The sequence below is a fragment of the Ylistrum balloti genome, unplaced genomic scaffold, assembly GCF_031769215.1.
Source record: "Ylistrum balloti isolate Yb309-2 unplaced genomic scaffold, AGI_CSIRO_Ybal_v1 Utg372648, whole genome shotgun sequence".
NCBI lineage: Eukaryota > Metazoa > Mollusca > Bivalvia > Pectinida > Pectinidae > Ylistrum > Ylistrum balloti.
Window position 1 is genome coordinate 19,346 of NW_026783139.1, and position 18,932 is coordinate 38,277.

Consider the following 18,932-nt stretch of genomic DNA (forward strand, 5'->3'; position numbering starts at 1 on the left):
CAAATAAATGACCTTGACATCTATTCAAGGTAACAGGGGTCAGATATTTTAAAACCTTTAAACAGTTTTTTTGCATGAGCTGAAAGCCCTACAGGCATGCTATTTGACTGGTATTGCTAATAATTTTGTACACTGCCTAACTTCTTGCCTTCTTTATTCTCAGATTACCATTAAGACCTTTTGCCCTTTGTTTGTTCATTTACTTTTAATAACACCACCTTTTTTAAGTTCATCAACATAGATACCGTTTGAGAAATGCATGCCTGTTGGGCCTTTTGTTTATCATAATATCCAAGTAATTTTTTTACCATTAAACGAACGAAATCATATCAGGCACTTGGACATCAGATGGTAGAATTGTAATCCGTGAACATAATGGAGAAAAAGTCACCAAGCTTGATAAGATAAATGGTCACCCAGATCATCCTCTGCGTTCAAAAATTAGAATGGTGGTAAATAGTTATTTACTTTCCCCCTTTCCCCATTATTATGTGTATTTTCCGATTTATTCCGAATATTTCAGTTATTTTTACCCTTGTCTGAATATCCATTTTATTTAGAGTAATAGTCCTTTGATGTAAGACACAAGTGGAAGAGGATTAACTTTTATATCATGGACATTATGGCCGGATTCCCTTTTATATCGGAGAGAAAGTACATGTAACGCACATCTAATATCATCAATGTCATAAGACATAGTAAATTGAAAAGCTGGTGGATAGTTAATTATCTTCCTATAATCATAAGATCTCTTTATAGCATATATAGCATGTAGTATTTGTGTTGTTGAATAGTCACTGACGATGTATAGTAAAATTCTGTTAAAAGGCAAGAAAGGAGATTGGATATGTTCATCATTAATTGTTAACCATCAAAGTATTTATTAATTTATAGACTAGTAGAACTGTTTTGATACTTTGAAATAATTATTTGTATGTTTACTGCATCACATTCCTATTGCCTGAAATTTGATTGATGAAGAGCTGCCATGAAGTTTTGGAGTTTCGTCTAATGTACATGATGTGTATAAATGTTTGTGCATGTAGAGCTGAACTGAGAGCAAAAGATTAATCTATTTGTCTTTTTTATACAGCTGCTGGCAGTGAAGGGCCAAGCATTGGGCCTTTGATTGGTGGAATATCTGGATCAGCCATTGGCCTGATAGTAATAGTTGTTGTTGCTATTGTCATTTATAAACGAAAAACTACAGATAAAAGTGAGTAAATTATTATTAATTGTCACTAAAGTTTCTCACTTAGTGTTGATATTGGGAAAGACTCTAGATTTGATAATTATACAGTACACCTGGAAATGTTCTACATAGTTTAACTTTCATCTATTTCATTGTTTTTGAAACAGGCCAAAAGCAAAACAGTGGTTAAATGTGATGTTACTTAAGCTGAAATACATTTCTATGTATATGTAAGCAAATATAAAGATGGCAACATATAATAATTTTGTGCAATGTGCAATAATTTATAAACCTTTTTATTGATTTTAGATGATGACATGGAAATGATTAACAACTCTAGACATTCGTAAGTTGCAGCTTTGGTATCTTTAAATGCTATCAATTGGTTTGTAGATCATAGAAAAGACACATAATTTAGTAAATAACACCTCTCAAAACAAATTTACAATTAGATATAATAGAGTCAAATAATGAATGAAACTGCATCATACAACTGTTTTGTCCTTCTAGGACTCGTCAGTGATTTCAGGAATGATCAGAAAAACAAAATGGCTGACGGAGAACACCAAAGATTTTTTTCATTGAAGTGCATTATCGTTATTTCTTTAAAAGTAGCGGATGGATATCTCACCTTGGACTGATTACAAAAACAAAAAAGCTTGAATTTTGCCTAGTAAAGTTTTTTTAACCCTATTTCTTTAGAAGTTATGAATGGATCACTCTCAATTTTCATAACTATGTTCCTTTTGGTCCCTAGTTGTGCCAGTTTGATTTTGGGACTTATCAGAAGAAAATTTTGGGCTATTGTCTTTGATTTTGCAGTTTAAGTTTATTATAACTATTTCTGCAATGAAATGTTCAAATTTCTAATCATTAAGAGCAAAAACAGAGAAACGAAGGGAACAATCCGACGAACAAGGAAAACAAAAAATTAAAGAAAGATCTACCGATTGTTGGCGCCAAGATCTGGGATCTCTTATAAATGTCTTGCACTTTGAATAATTTCATTACAATTTCTTATTTGTTAATTCCATTAACGCAAGCTGTTTATATCGTCAGTTCTTTTTGAGGGATGAAAATTTAAGCACTGTTCTCTAACATAAATTAATGAATTCATTTCAAGTTCAAGACTTTTAAGATATTGAAATAGATTTTTAACTCAACTAGTCTGAAGGGTCATGGTGTCCCTTGTCTGTCCGTTGTCTATCAACTTTTTACTATAAATAGCTACTAGTCATGAACTACTAATAGGAATTTTGACCAAATTTGGTCAGAAGTATTATTTGGGTAAAGGGAACATATTTTCTTTAAATGTTGTGTACCGACCTCCAGGGTGTGAGGGGTGGGGCCTTAAAGGTAAAAGAAACAATGTTCTTCAAAATGCGACTCCTCTGCACCAATGATTGGTTTTTGTCCAAATTTGGTCTGAAGCATGTTTGGCCGAAGGGGAATCATTTGTGTATAAACAGTGGGTTTCAGGACCCTGGGGCCTGAGGGGCCGAGCCCAAGAGGGTTAATAGAGAGCAAGTTCAGTAAAATTTTACTCCTCTTGTAAGAATGGGCCTGAAGGGATAAGGCCAAAAAGGGGAAATTTATAAATTCTTTAAAATCCTACTCCTCTGTAAATATGATTGAATTTTACCCAAAATTGGGTTGAGAGGGGTGGGGACTAGTATGGGAAATAAAACAAATTCTATAAAATCCTGTCTGTAAGAATGATTGAATTCCATCCAATTTTAGTGTAAAGGATTGTTGGGTAAAGGGGATCAATTTTATATAAACGTGGGTATTGTATAAGACCTCTGGGAAAGGAGTGGCTGGACCCTCAAGACCAGTAGAGCAAATTGTTTAAGCCCTACGCCTCTCATAGGAATGATTGGATTTTTACCCAAATTTGGTCTATAGGATAATTGGGTGAAGAGAAGCAGTTTTAGATAAATGATGAATGTTGGCCCCCAAGAGCAGGAGGGTTGGGGTTCAATAGGAGAATTGTATTATGGCATTGAAACAACTGAGATCCTCACCTCATAACCGTATACAGGGATGCTTGGCATCATGAGCCCTGGAGTATGTCCCACCACTAGGGACTTAAATTTCTAGGTAATCACTTTGAAACAATTGAGATAAGGTACCCACCCATTTACCATATATAGCAATGCTAGGCATCAATAGATAAAATCAACCTTGCCATATAATTCAGCCCTGACATATGCCCCACGCCTTTGGACTAAGTTTCTGGGTAATATCTTTAGAAGCACTGAGATTCCCACTATATAATGACATATAATATTGAAGGACAACAAGAGATAAATACAATCATAATATTAAAATATGCCTTTGGGTCTGGCTCCATCCCAAGGGACTTGGTTTCTTAGTTATATCGTTGGCAATATAGCAGTGGTGGACATAAAGAGATAAACACATTCACAATGTAAGAGGCTTCAGTATGGCCCCTCCCCTCTGGACTCAATTTTTTTTATAATATCTTCGAAACAGTTGAAATTCCCACCTAATACCTATATATATATGCTTCACATGAAGAAAGTACTGCCCTTAGACAGTAATGATATAAGAATTTACCCAATGGTCTTGCCCCATCAGAGATGTTAAGAGACTGAGCTTTAATTCGGAAATATGCAAAGCAAACTGTAGACATACCATTGTTTGGCTTAAACATCCTGGTAATAATCTACAAAATAATTTGTATTTTAATTTGATGTTAAATTTGGAAATGGAAGCAATATATCAATTATTAAATACTTTTACAAAATATTGTTAATATGCGTTAAATCCATTTATTTGCAAAGTTTTTTATGATACCCTTTTTCCAGGTCTGCGGACGACGATTCAGGTAATTATTTGTCTTCACATTTTTTTTATATTTCTTCAATCATTCAACTTCTGATTACTCTATTAACAGTGCATATTACAATATTACTTTCATAAGTTGTTCGATATCGGTTATTAACAATTCATACATGGATATGTTACGTAGCCATTATGTGAAATGATTATTACATTGTTATATCTGTAAATACTTAAAATTTATCTTTCTTTCTTATTTGCAGATGGATTGAAGCGAAATATTCTGTATGAATCATCTGGTATGTATTTTCTTCATTAAAATGATTGTCCCACACCAAAAACATTTTGTTCTATATATCTATATGTGGTGTGTCCAATTGCCGGTACACACATTTTCTGCAAAATATTAGGAAAATGTACCTGAAACTAAAGATGCCTTAAATCAAAATGTTGTTCCCAAGTAGGAGTCAGTATCATAGGTTAGTGGTACAATGAATCATAATATGAATGTAATACGATCTTTTCTGCAAGAATCATGACACATTGCTTAATCTATGTAATGAGTTTTCACACAATAGATCTTGATAACATTAACTCCCAGTGATACAGATAGAAAATGAATTATTGATGACATTTTCAGGCAATGTAATTTTGGCATATATTCATATTATAGTTCAGTGCCTTGCAATATTTGAGCACAGACTGGAGACATAACTGCAGCTTGTTTTTAAAACTACATTGACATACACAGACTTTCAATTAATCCTATCAATTAGTAAAACATTTCTGAATGAGTTTATTTCCCTCATATGTTAGCTTAAACTATCATTTGTATAACTGTTTGAAGGTTGCAACATTAACATTTGTCCTGCACACTTATTTATGGTATTGTTTCAACCTCCTAACAAAACTTTCAGATGGCCTGAAATCTAATATACTGTATGAATCAGCTGGGGCAAATTATCAACCAGCACCTGGACCATCCTCGGAGTATGCTATTGTATGTAAACCAAACAAAAAGAATGGTGCCCCTGTTGATCCAAATTCTGTCTATGCTGTTGTGGATAAGACAAGTAAAGGCGAGAAGGATTCTAAAAATGATTTATATGCTGAAGTCATGAAGCAACCAAAAGGAAAAGGCGGAAAAGGTGATGGAAACAATTCATTAATTAATGAGATAGTTTATGTTTAACTGTACCTCTGTAATTATAAGAAAACCATTTTTAGCCATGCACCGACAAAATCATTAGATTTTGAGGTTGGTAGGTCAAGATCAATGTCGCTGTTACTTTCTATGACATGCAACAAGAATATCTCAGTTGACCTTTAAGGCCCTAGGGACTTTTGTTAAAATACCACCTTGGTTGAATTCTTTTTTGTGTTATAGACATACTTTTAAAAAAAAATCAAATTTTGTTTGCAATCTTAATATTGGAATTTTCCTTTTTTTATAGGGAAAAAGAAGCCTCGCGAAGAACCAAAGCAAGGAAAAGGTAAAAAGCTTAGTCAACAGCTTGTATGTACAGAATTAATTTAATGTATTGCTATTTTTAGCAGTTTTTGCAACTCTAAAGGTGTCTGCACATCCAAATCAGAAGCTGTATCTGTAGAAACAGAGTCCTGTGGAAATGATGCAGTAATATAATATGTATTTTTTTAAATCTCTTTCGATTAAAAAAGACAAAAAATAAAAACATTGTAATTAAACATTTTGGGAGCTTGACCCTAAATAAGCCTACAATCAATGATAATGTGTTTGATATTATACATACTGGTATTTTTAGCTAATCATGATTAGAAATGGTCGTCCATCAATGAAAAATTCTAGGTAAAATAAGTTCTGTTACAGGTACTGAATTCCTATGGAAAGATTGTTATCACTATCTCTAGAAAAAGTATGACAGAAAGATTTCATGCCCGGTCCTTGTTACACCATATTGATATAGGGACTGTTAAAAAAATCAAAATTATTTGTAAAGTGACCATATTCGATTTTGACAAAGAATTGTTTTCACAGGTGTATGAATCTTTTAAAACTGAATGGGAAAACAAATTATGGTGACCATCTTTGAATTTGACCATCAGACCATGGTTACGTGAATTTCGCAAGTAGGTAGATAGGATGGAGTACCATGAAATTACCTAATGACATTGAGTTGTTTTCAAGGCCACATTGGTTAACATTAATAAATAAAACCACTTTTCAGGATGCTTATAATTCATGAGAACATACCTTGGTTGGAGTAATACAGATTTTCCTAAAATAAACAACCTTCTAGTTCACATGGAATCTGACGTTCCAACGATCAAACACTTTTTGATGAAAATCACATTATCAGGTGTGAATGTTATTTGTTATTTGTGATCACTATTAAAACAATGATTACCCGACTAAAAATTTGCTGAGAGTATAGATGCTTTTCATATAGGGTCAAATGGAAAGACAAGCAATGCTTTGGAAAAAAATTTGGTTGGAATCTGTCCATACATATCTGAGGAGAAGAATTTTTAAGTCTAACTACCCAAACTCTAAATAATGTCTTCCCTTGGGCCCTAGGTGTCACAATACCTTCATGCAAATAAATAGCGATTGCCCTCACCAAATTGAAATATTTGGTTTAAATTTGCCCAGTCATATCCGAAGAGATAAAATAATTAAAACCTGATTTACTAATTTTCAGTTACCGGCCCCTTTATAATGGATGAAACTTATCAGCTATTATGTTATCTGCTGCCCTGGGCCATTAGCAAAACTTTCTTTCACTGTTTCATAAAAATACTGCTCTTCCATCCTTACTCCTGAGTGGATATAAACCAAATGTTTTCTGACACATCATTAGAGAAGGGGCTCAAAATTTCATTTGAAACATCACACCCATATCCATTAATTCATAGAAGAAATGTTTGATTATCATGGGCCTCTTGTTTATCTACAAAAACAATTTATATCCAAAAATACCCATCACTTTCATTATCTTAGATTAAATTCCGCAAACGTTATAACTAAAAACAAAAACAGCAAGAAAACTATTTTGATATATACATTAAGATTATATTTCATATTTCAGGAAGGAAAAAGAATAAGAAGGCAGACCATGGAAATGGTGAAGTATCTTTTTCATATAATTGGTTAGGAAACAATCCTTTATTTCTGTTATCCTATATAGATTTATCAAAATATCTAAAGAAACAATTTTTCTTATTGTTATTTATACTGAACAATTCACACTATTTTTCTTTCATTTAAACATATTTCTTAAATTCGAATATTAACAAATGAACAACTTCAGTATTGAAAATTGGAAGCATTTTTGACTCAAATGAAGTGTTTAATATCAGTTTCCTGACGTTAATTTCGTTTGAACAACATGGTTACGATAGCACGCAAACAACGTAGTTTAATCTGTTATTTGAAATGGCAGTAAATCAACAAATGGATTTTATTCTACTTTCTCCTTTTATGTTTATTCATCCACACAACAAAACTTGTAATAACAACTCCAATCAAATACATTTGTACTCACATCGTTCTATCCCACACACGTTTACACGTTACTAACCAAGCACATATACATAATACATTTTATGTGCTTCTTTTTCAACGTACAAATAAGTCACTGCTACAAGATGGTGACGCTTATTAAGGAGCCAGCCTTTAATTGGATAGTTAATCTGGTAATTAATCGACAGTGACCAAGTGTTGTGCGTATTATGGACCGATACGCCATAATTAGCCACGAGTTATGTACTGGTGACTTTCTACTGTGTGTATGTATTAACTGATTTCATCAGAAGACGTGCGAATGTTTTGACAAAAAATAATTTCGAGACACCAAATGACTTTTCTCTTTTTTTTACAATTGAAGAGGCTAAAATGGCTTCGACTTTTGGTTTACAATTGAAGGGACTAAAAGATGGCTTCGACTCAACTGAAAATTCGAGTCATTCAAACTAAAGTAACAAAGATGTAGAAGGGAAAATCTCGGAACTTGAAAATTAATTCGACTCGAGCGATTTCGAGACGACGAGGGTCAACTGTTATACTTAATAAGTATATATAGCTATGCTACACCGATTTGAGGAGATCAACAGTCCTTGTAATTACCTCTCTTCTGGCTCTTGTAGTTTTCATCTAGACTACACCGAGTTGAGGGGCAGAGATATTTTGATCAATCTCTTTCGGCTGTTGTAGTTATGCTTTTAACCACTATTTACTCGTGTTGTGACTAAACATATAGATTCTCAAATCTATGTACAAACAACTTCATTTTCTCTGCAGCTATATATACTTATGTATTATTTACTTTCCTTATATATATATATACAGTCGGACACAACAAAGCCATATTTCTATCAGCATTGTTATGTGGGTATTCGAAAGTAACGAAATCACATAACAGGTGGAAAATGAGCTTGATGTGGTATTAGTTGTTCTGCTATCCATTATACGGCAAGATATATGTCAGATAAGACTAAATCTACACCCAAATGCTAGGTTATTGTAGTAATGATAATAATCCTTCCATTGAAAGCATCAGGTCTGTCGGTCTTGCATGTAGAACAAAAAAAAAAAACAATTTATATGGAGACTCCTGAAAAAGTACAAGGAGAAAAAGACTAGGTGTTTCGGAAAAGTAAGTGTCTTCTGCTTCATCGACGACATCAGTCTTATAATTCTCGGTCAATCCACTTAATATAATGCCACGTTCTGAGATGAGAACAAGATATACAACAACGGATCCAACAGACAAACTAATGAGTAGCAAATACGTCCAGCTTGATAGCACACAAATAAATAGAATGTTATTCCATGAGACTACTATTGCGACCATAAGACTTCCCCATAATTTTCATCAACTTGCATCTGTTTCAACATTGTGGTACATGTTTGTCAGTCAGTTTTCGACTTCTTACACGAAATAATGTGAACAGGTCATTGAACATGGAATCAACTGTGACAAGTAAATACCATAGGTTGGAAATGCAGGGATATTGCTATAGAGAAATTGAAAATTCACAATATCATGTTTAGCAGTCAGCTTGACGGAAAGCTGTTCATGTTGGTTTTGTTGTAGGAAAAAGATCGAGATACGCAGCTGATGTAGAAGAGTCTGTTGTATCTTCGATTTCAAGTTCTTGTGGATATATACGATAAATGTAGTCAATAAAATTCTTGTCGTTTAAAGATAAGACGTCATCAATATAACTGAAGGTGAAACTGCGAAAGCTCAATTCATAATGAAGTTTTTCTATGTTAACTGTTATGTTTACTGTTACTGATATCTTCCTTCCCCTGCATTAGTCTGTTCACTACACATCACTTGATATGCTGTAGTTCAGTAATTCCTTGATGTAGATGTAGCTGTGTTGTTCTTCGCCCTAACATGACGGTCTGTTGCATGGAGTTCATGTAGGACACCAGTGTTATTAAGGTATCAACTTCATGCTGCATGCGCATGGCCATGTTTGATATGCTCCGCTTAGGAATATGCATAGAAGTGACGCGCTCCTTCTTTGATGCATCACCCCTAAACTATGGAGCACATCCGCTGAATCTTGTAGATCCTCCTCTCTTGTGTGTTAGATGCCCCGTTGAGTACTGTAAGTATCTTCTTGGTTAGAGATGAAACAGTTTATACTAGCTTCAATAACGTCTGCATGAATAAAGTTTGTGTACGTGTCCGCAACCAAGCCTAGTTCCTACCCAGGCCCCCTACACTGGATATGTACATATGTATCTTCAAATTTATGACGTGACAAACCAGTTCCCTCTAATGGTTGTTTAATTAACCTCTTACTTCTAAATGACTGAAAAACTTTAAGGTTCGTTCTCATACATTTTTACAAGATGATTATATAATGTATGTATGTGCAGTAATTTGGCAATTTGTCAGCATAAACCTGGTTTATATAAATTCACCATTATTAGCTCACATGGCCCACAGGACCAAGTGAGCTTATGCCATAGTGCGGCGTACGTCGTCCGTTCGTCCAACGTCCGTCAACTATTCATTTAAATAACTTCTTCTGAAATACCAAAAGGCGTTATCATATTTGGCTGGAAGGTTCCTTTGATGAAACCCAACAGAGTTTGCAAAACGAAATGACCTTGACCCATATTCAAGGTCACAGAGGTCAAATGTGTTAAAACCTTTAAACGACTTCTTCCAAAATACCGGAAGGTCTAGAATCATTATGTTTGGCTGGAAAGTTCCTTTGATGAAGCCCATCAAAGTTTTAAAAAAGAAATGACCTTGACCCATATTCAAGGTCACAGAGGTCAAATGTGTTAAAACATTTAAACGACATCTTCCAAATTACTGGAAGGGCTAGAATCATTATGTTTTGCTTAATGGTTCCTTTGATGAAGCCCAACAAAGCTTGCAAAAGGGATTGATCTTGACCCATGTCCAAGGTCACAGACGTCAGATGTTTTAAAACATTTAAATGACTTCTTCCAAAATATCGGAAATCCTAGAATCATTATATTTTGCTTGATGGTTCCTTTCTTGAAGCCCAACATAGTTTGGAAAAAGAAATGTACTTGATCCATATTCAAAGTCAATGAGGTCAAATGTGTTAAAACCTTTAAATGACTTCTCTTAAAATACCGGAAGGCCTAGAATCATTATTTTTTTGGAAGGTTCCTATGAAGAAGGCCAATATTGTTTGCATAAAGAAATGACCTTGACCCATATTCAAGGTCACTGAGGTCAAATGTATTAAAATATTTCAACATCTTCTTCCAAAATACTGGAAGGCCTAGAATCATTATATTTGGCATTACAGTTTCTTTGATGAAGCCCAACAAAGTTTGCGAAAAAAATAACCTTGACCCTTTTTCAAGGTCACAGAGGTCAAATAAGTTATAACTTCAAGTGACTTCTCCCAAAATACCGGAAGGCCTAGAATCATTATATTTTGTTGGATGGTTCCTTTGTTGACCCCCAACATTGTTTGCAAAAAGAAATGACCTGGAACCATATTAACTGAGGTCAAATGTGTTAAAACTTTTAAATGACTTCTTTCAAAATGCTGGAAGGCCTAGAATCCTTGATTAATCCCAATAAAGTTTGAAAAAAATAGCCTTGACCCATATTTAAGGTCACAGAGGTCAAATGTGTTAAAAAAATTAAGTGACTTCTTTCAAAATACCTTAAGGCATAGATCATTATATTAGGCTACTATTTTCCTCTTTTGTTGTCCTTACAAAGTGTGCTAAAAGAAACGGCCTTGACCAATCTTCAAGGTCATATGGGTCAAATGTTTAAAACGTTTAAACAATTTCTTCTGAATTATCGAAAAGCCTAGAATCATTATATTTGGCCAGTATGTTCCTTTTATGAAGTCTTAAAAAGTAAATTACCTTGACCCATAGTCAAGGTCACAGAGGTCAAAAGCATTAAACGTGAAACATATGCACATAGTTAAGGATTGTTTGTCATTTTCTGTAGCTGCATCGAATTGTATTTACATTGGGGTACGTACATATTTAACTTGGTACGTACACCAATGTAAATACAATTCGAGGCAGCTACAGAAAATGACAAACAATCCTTATATTTACACTTGGTCACTTTGAAATTATTTTTTTTTTTTTTTTTAAAAATCACCTTATACACGTTGTTCGAACAGCCGTCCGCTTTATAGAACAGTCAAGTAAAACCATAAACACTAGGTGGCGCTACCGTTGACAAAATAGTTCTCAAATATAAGAGGACAATCAACATGTTTTATAATATTTATCTAAATATTTAGACATCTTCTTTTATTTTTAAGAATCAATAGTTCATCATTTACACAATATTTCTCTATCATAGTACACAAATTCATTATTTAATACCGCGCAGGTATATATCTATAAATACGTGATGAGGCCGCCCGATCAGCTGATCGAAAAAGCGGAAAAACGATGAAAATGACACGCCATTTTCTCCACGTTGATAATGCTAGTGCGTGTTGTTGAATGTGAACATGGAAGGATGAGTTAGATAGAACCCTGATGACATGTTTGACTGAAATGCTGCAGCAGAATAATTGATACTGAGGTTAGGCTGTGTATTTTCTGAGGGCATCGGTACACCATCGGCCCCTCGTCATCGGACATAGCGGCAGCCTCAGTCTTGGTGTTGGTGTGTCACAGATGACAAAATTCCTATCTCGCGTGCTTAATTCTAACAAGATCGATTTAGGTTTACTGGCTGATTTTATTTTTTTTTATTAATTCCATATATTTTAAAGATATATTTGTAAGGATTGACATCATTTTTCTTCGTATTTCCGAACGACATCAACTATAATCTCGTTTTGTAGCATTCGCAACTTGGACAAGTAGTTCTTACATTTTATTTGATATCTATGCGCAAGCCTAATCACCGTACGTAAATATCGAAAATCAGTAACATTGGTTTGGGCTTACTTCATCTAGAGAGAATGCAACGCAAGTGTAAATATAAAATAATGTTGGTCATAAAGATCCAGGTGAGTGATACAGGCCCTCTGGGCCTCTTGTTCAGTTAAAAGTGTTGATCGGCCAATCCACGATTTCATCCTCCATAAGTGTTCTTTAAGTGTTTCATTTCTATATACGTTTGATATAAATGGACATCTTGGAGAAGAGGAGTGTCTTTTAATTAGAACACAATGTGGAGATAGTTGGTGTGTATTATACACTGAACCCTCTAGTATAGCTTCATACCATAACCAACAAGTTGTTCAATGGAAATATAAGCCTTCAATAGTACCATGCTTTACCAGTACTTCAAAGATTAAGAACAGACCCGAATCTCTTTTTCCTGGTCACTGTAGTCATTTTTTTTTACTTCCGTGCTTGAAAATAATTGATTTAAGAAGACAGAAACTTGCTGGCATCTATTCAAGGTATTCGTTGAAGTAATTAATATTTAATAGTTCCTATGGTAATGTTAGATCACTTATTATTTTTCAACCAGATGTTGCCTTCAGTCTATGCAAAAATAAAGTAAACAGGTGTAACCTGAACGAGCACGACTTGCAAAGAATGGCTAAACCAAACAAAATACAATATGTACAAGTTTATTGCACTATATACACACAACAAGATATGTCTCCTAACATAATTAAGCACATCTTACTCACGCATTCATTAACACACTCACACTAGAATGATAGAAATATATATTAAAGTCTATACAGCCAAGCATCTAGACATGTCTCTGGTTAATACTACTGTCAAAAAAGATCATCACACAGGACATCTCAATAATTGTCCACACAGGACATCTCAGGACTGTCCACACAGGACATCTTCATAATTGTCCACACAGGACAGCATATACAGTAAATAGGTCTGTCTACCTCCAGACTGTATACAGCAACAGTCCACACCAGACCTCATATGATTACAGGACTGCCCACACAGGACATGGTATCAGGCTACACTGCCTTGCCCACACAATATGTTAGCAACAGCTATCTTGGCCCACATAGGACACAAACATTTACCATCTCTGTACCAGTAGTATCATCATCGTCCTCACCAACATCATGGCGTAGAAATGTAATTACATAATATAACCATATCTAACCAAATATATAATTCCTATTACTAAGCTATACATCTATTCATTTAGTATCTCATAATATACACAAATATTCTATTATTATAACCATATAATACTGTATGTAGCTAATTAACTGATATAATTCCATAGCAAATTCTAGTCTTAATTTCAAGTTTCTGATAAATAAACTGACTATTCCTGCTTATAATAACTAAATGCATAATTCAATTCACAAATATCAGTTATTCTAAACCCATAACGTTATGTATCTTGAACTGTACTCGTCGGCCGTTATAAGCATATACATGTATCTCTTAATATTCGGCCCAAATACCAAACACAACAGATTCCGGGTAAAGATTGGAATACTTAGTATTAGGGTGTTTTAAAGGTTGTCAAAACTGACCGCAAACTGTATTTTGTGCTGGCTAACCCCATACAAACAATTATCTACCTGCCGAAATCTACATCGCTGCTCTCGCTTACATGTACATTTCCTTTCTCACAAGACTAAATTCAAATATTAAGAACTCGGATCCGGAGAATCCGTAATTAAATCTTTTACATGGAATTATTGAGCAAAAATAGGTAGACAGCATTTAGTTTAGATATCATCGCAATTATTTCATTAAATACATGTACAAAATGTTCAGAATAACTGGGATATTATTTCATACATATAAACAGATAAATGTACAAAATTATGGTTGGGACTTGGGTGAAAGCTTTTCTTTAGAAAAAAAATGCTTACCCCTATTGGGTGCAGAGATGCAAAGTTCAATTGAAAAATAAATATGAATGCTTAGACTCCATATATTTAAAATAAATAGAGATCAGATGAGCGATTTAGGCCAACAAGCCACTTGTATAAGTTTGTATCAGTTATTCTTATAAAACCTGCACATATTATTATGGAATTACTTACTGTCAAACATGTTTTTGACATACTTCATTTTTCAGAACGAGATGTTTACGAAAATGCCCACGCAACTGCTGAAGACGATCAATTGTATGCCAATGAAGTCAACACCTCCAAACCTGAACAAGGACCTTCTAGAAAAAGGGTGAGGTTTTAGGTCAACTGACCAGAAGGGTCTTGGTGACCTATTACAATGGTCCGTCATCATGCGCCATCCGCTATGCGTAAACTTTCGACATTTTAAATTTCGTCGCAAATTTCACAAGTGGGATTCAGCTCAAACCTGCCTGAAATGATCATGAGGTGGTTCTGACCCAGTGTTTATATTTTTCACGATATCATGTCTACAATTTTGAAAAAAAACATATTTCAAACTTCTTCACCAGGTCCACTGTCGCCAGTGGGCTAAATGTTGGTGAGAATGTTAAGGAAAGGTAGCCAACAAAGTGTTATTTTTCTACCTTGTCCAAACTTCGATACGGTTTCCAGGAAGGCTATTGTGTAACATGATTGCACAATCATGGTTTTCCTGTGCAACGCCTACTTCAGACTTCTTCTCAAGTTTTACCAGTTGCATTGATCTCCAACTTTCAAAAAAAAAAGGTTACACTCGTTACAGTTACTACTCCTCACCAAAATTAACATCAGCATCATGGAAAACAATATGGGGAAAAAACACAGAAAAGGTACAAAAAGTACATTTCTTCGACTCAATTTGGAACCAAGAATTCAACACGGTTTCATGTTGAGTCAAAAAAAGTACAATAGTACACCAAAAGGCTAATGAAAATATACTTTTGGTATATTTGATAATTTTCACAAATACATAGATAATACAGAAATAGTATCATAAAAGTATAAAAAGTTCATAAGACCACAATGAGTGTATTTATATTGTACTTTAACTTTACTTGAACAACAGTATCCAAAAGGTATGCCAAACGTGTATAGATGTGTCACAAAAAGTACTTTTAAAGGTCCATACAACAAAAATAAACCTTTTTATCTGACTTTTGCTGATTGAAGGAAAGTATTAAAAGAATACGTTTTTGTATTTTATCTTTACTTTTATGATATCATTAAAAAAGCACAAAGGAAGTACTCCAAAAGTGTATAAAATGTTATTAAAAGTACATCAAAAGGCCTCAAAAAGCACCCTCAAAAGTTTCCCCTTTATAATGTGGTTTTGCTCTTTCAGCATCATAATATTATATTGTGTAACATTTTTTCACTTCATTTAACAAAATTTATTTGAAAATCTAAAAACTAAAGTAAAATAACTCTTGCACTGAAACTATCAAATGAACAGATTTCAAGGTTAACAATAAAAAAGTAATATGGCCCCTAATCTGTCAGCATATGATTTTCAATAGCCATATGTTATATACTGTATAAAATCTGTAATGATTGTAATGTACAATAGTTAGCTTAAACAAATAAATGTTGCAGAAATAGATTATTTCAATGTAAATGTGTATAATTAACCAGATTGAAGATTAGATATTTATAATGCCAATCTTCAGCTAACTGATGATTTAATTATTGATGTTTGTGAATATATGAAATTAATTTTCATTTTTGTTGTCCCTCGTTTGTCTCAGCTTGTTCTACATGAGATCAGTCAGTTGAACATCATAATATGAACCACTACATGTTTTGACTGAAATAAACATATCAATAGATCGTTGTTTACTTTCAAGAACTTTTACACGTACGTAAATGAAACATGCAATGATTTTCTTTCCTCTGTTTGAACTGAATTATTAAAAAAGGTCGTTACAATTAAGATAGAAGCACTCCAGAATTAAATCGAATTAATTCAAGAACATGTTGTAAAACTGCGGAAGTAAATATCGCGGAACACCTATCAATACTTACGTAATATTTGATACGATTCGATATCTTAGTTTGTTACAAGTACTAGGACAGCATTTGTTCCCATGTCTGGACATGCAGAGAGCTTTTTAAATAAATTATGAAAACACAATCCGTTCCCAGCGAAAAATTAAACAAGGCGGTCATGTTTACATCAGAGGATCGTGGGTCAAGGCTGAATCTAACATTAAAACATTTGAATCAGGTTTCAGCGATAAATCTGGTTGATGAAATTAATATTTACGAGACAGCATTGTGATGGTGTGGAATTAATGGCGTTTTACGCATACACTTTAGGGTTTCACACACTGATCTAGTCTGGATTTTGCAATTTGCAATCTTACATATTTTGTGTGATTGCATTAACCAGTTTTTTTCTTAATGACATGATCGCAAGCACTGAGAAGTGCCACGATTCAAGATGTGGCATGACAGCCAAAAAAAAAAAAAACAAAAAACAAAACAAAAAACAACAAAACACCGGTAAACAACTAAGACTCGCTCTAGTCCGCAGTTTGATAAACAGGCGCGTATCTCGATATTTCTGTGCACTTAATTGTTAATTAACAAAATGCTGTTTCGTTAATTAATTAACATACCTTTACATATTTCGTTTACTGGAATTCGGAGGTTGTGGATGAGACGCCAGTTTTCCCCATCTCTACATGGCAACAGGCTGTCTTTAAATACTGAGATTTAAGTACAAAAAAAAGTACCCTGGAAAATTTAAGAGTGCAAATGTAGTACCAAAAAAGGATACAAGTGATGATAGCTTACATTGAAAAGTAAAAAAAAAGTATACTATTTACTTTTTTATATTTTCAACACAAAAGTATATACTAAAAGTAGCACAAAATATAATTTGGTGTAATTTTTCCGGTATGGGACCTTATACATCGATTATACTCTACAAATATTTTTGAGTGTATACAACCAGTTGAAGTATATGAAATAAAACATAAATTAAAAAAGATAAAAAAAATATATTGTTATCTTTTCAGTATGATTTGATATCAAGTAAAATCAAACATTTTGAATGAAATAGCTTCCATGGAACACAAGTTGACAGAAAATAGTGATAATATTTTGGATAGTGATAATATGAAGCCGACAAAATACTATTTTTATTATTAAGCGTATTTTTTTCTTTGTTTTCATTTTTTGAAGAATCAAGATGGGCTTCTGTATCTGGAAGTTGAATTTAAAGACGATGGCAGCAATGGGCGCAGAGCTGTGATACATGGAATTGAGAATCGGAATGACTATGCGGACATTGATTTCACGAAGCGTGCAGACCCGTTACCAGATCAGGATGATCCCGAAAAGAACACGGCAGAAGCAGATGGTAAAGCAAAAAGGGATGCAAAAGATTAAAATAATTTTATATCAAGCATATACCACAATGAAATAGAAAAGTACCACGCGAATTCAGTTAACTGCAGTTACATTTATTAGATGTGAGATGTTATATTTTATATTGTTATGTTATGGAATTTTTCTACAAGAGAAAATTTACACTCTATCAATATGTTATTGTTTCATGTTAATATATGATTTTGTGACAATATTTCCTTTCTTTTTATATCCAAACCACCATTTTGTAAAGAAAAAATGTTATTTTTGTTACACATATTATATTTGTACAATTCCAATTCAACATATTGACCAGTTTCCATGCTGTTGCAAGTGATTATGAATTCTTGTTTTTAGAAACTTCCGCTTCAAAATATTTTTAACAATATTCTCATGTCGTGCTTTTGTATATACCATTATTTGAGATGAGCATGTACCCAGAAACATTTGTCTTTCCACATTTTAAATTTACATGTATTCAGATATTTATTAACTTTTGTGCTATTTCATGTTAATTGTATGGCTGATCTCTAGTCTGTTAGTAGCAAAAAAAAATGTTTTTCAGTTGCAGTTTCTTAAACATGTCTTAGAGATAGTAAATACGCCAATTTGTATTTGATTTTTGGCAACATTCCAAAGTCAAAATGCATGTAAATATGAAAAGATACACTTAATAATTGTTTTTTCTTATTTAGCAATATGTAGTCACCCCACCGTACATACATTTTATTGCAAGTTCAGAGGAACAACAATCCATATATTTGCATTTGATAACCTAAGGTATTCATAAAACATTTAGAAACTTAATTACCTACATATTGTTGAAATATCGATGAGCTGGTATAACAGCGGAAATCTACCAGATGTACTGGATGGCGTCACTCCATTTTGAACTCCATATTTGCATTAAGTATGCCCAGTTTATTTTGTAAACATGCATATATGAAATGCTGAATAAGAAAAGAAGCCTGATGTGCCGCTGGACAGGTTTGACGGAAAGGCAACAAGAATGTTTAAATGGAAACAGGACTATGTTTTTTTTCTGCGTTTGTTATAGATACTTCATTTGGGATGTTTTAACTGATACCAAACGTGTTTTCAATTTCTCTTGCGATTGTGATATTGGTTTACCTTGCTTTTGTTTGTATTACCATAGTGTTAAAGACACGGCATCTTTTCACGGATTGCTACTTTTAAACAGGTAGTTAGACTCCCAAACAAACTTTTGTGACAGTAAATGTTTCCA

At 33.6% G+C, this 18,932-nt stretch overlaps 1 protein-coding gene across 1 annotated transcript; it reads left to right on the plus strand.

The window, feature by feature from the left end:
- Nucleotides 1-7: 7 nt before the first annotated feature.
- Nucleotides 8-17,834, plus strand: LOC132564719 (uncharacterized). Its single transcript, XM_060229350.1, has 10 exons — nt 8-29; nt 1,094-1,216; nt 1,502-1,538; nt 4,024-4,043; nt 4,261-4,296; nt 4,915-5,145; nt 5,452-5,490; nt 7,066-7,101; nt 14,500-14,603; nt 17,501-17,834. The coding sequence occupies exons 1-10, from the start codon at nt 8-10 to the stop codon at nt 17,705-17,707; spliced, it is 855 nt and encodes a 284-aa protein (XP_060085333.1). The 3' UTR covers nt 17,708-17,834.
- The last annotated feature ends 1,098 nt before the right edge of the window (nt 17,835-18,932 follow it).

Bases quoted from the DNA above. Each gene is read 5' to 3' on its own strand.
- LOC132564719 (XM_060229350.1), top strand. From the start codon at position 8: ATGACCTTGACATCTATTCAAG. The intron at 30-1,093 runs GTAACAGGGGTC...TTTTTTATACAG, and splicing joins GACCTTGACATCTATTCAAG to CTGCTGGCAGTGAAGGGCCA. The intron at 7,102-14,499 runs GTGAAGTATCTT...TTCATTTTTCAG, and splicing joins GAAGGCAGACCATGGAAATG to AACGAGATGTTTACGAAAAT.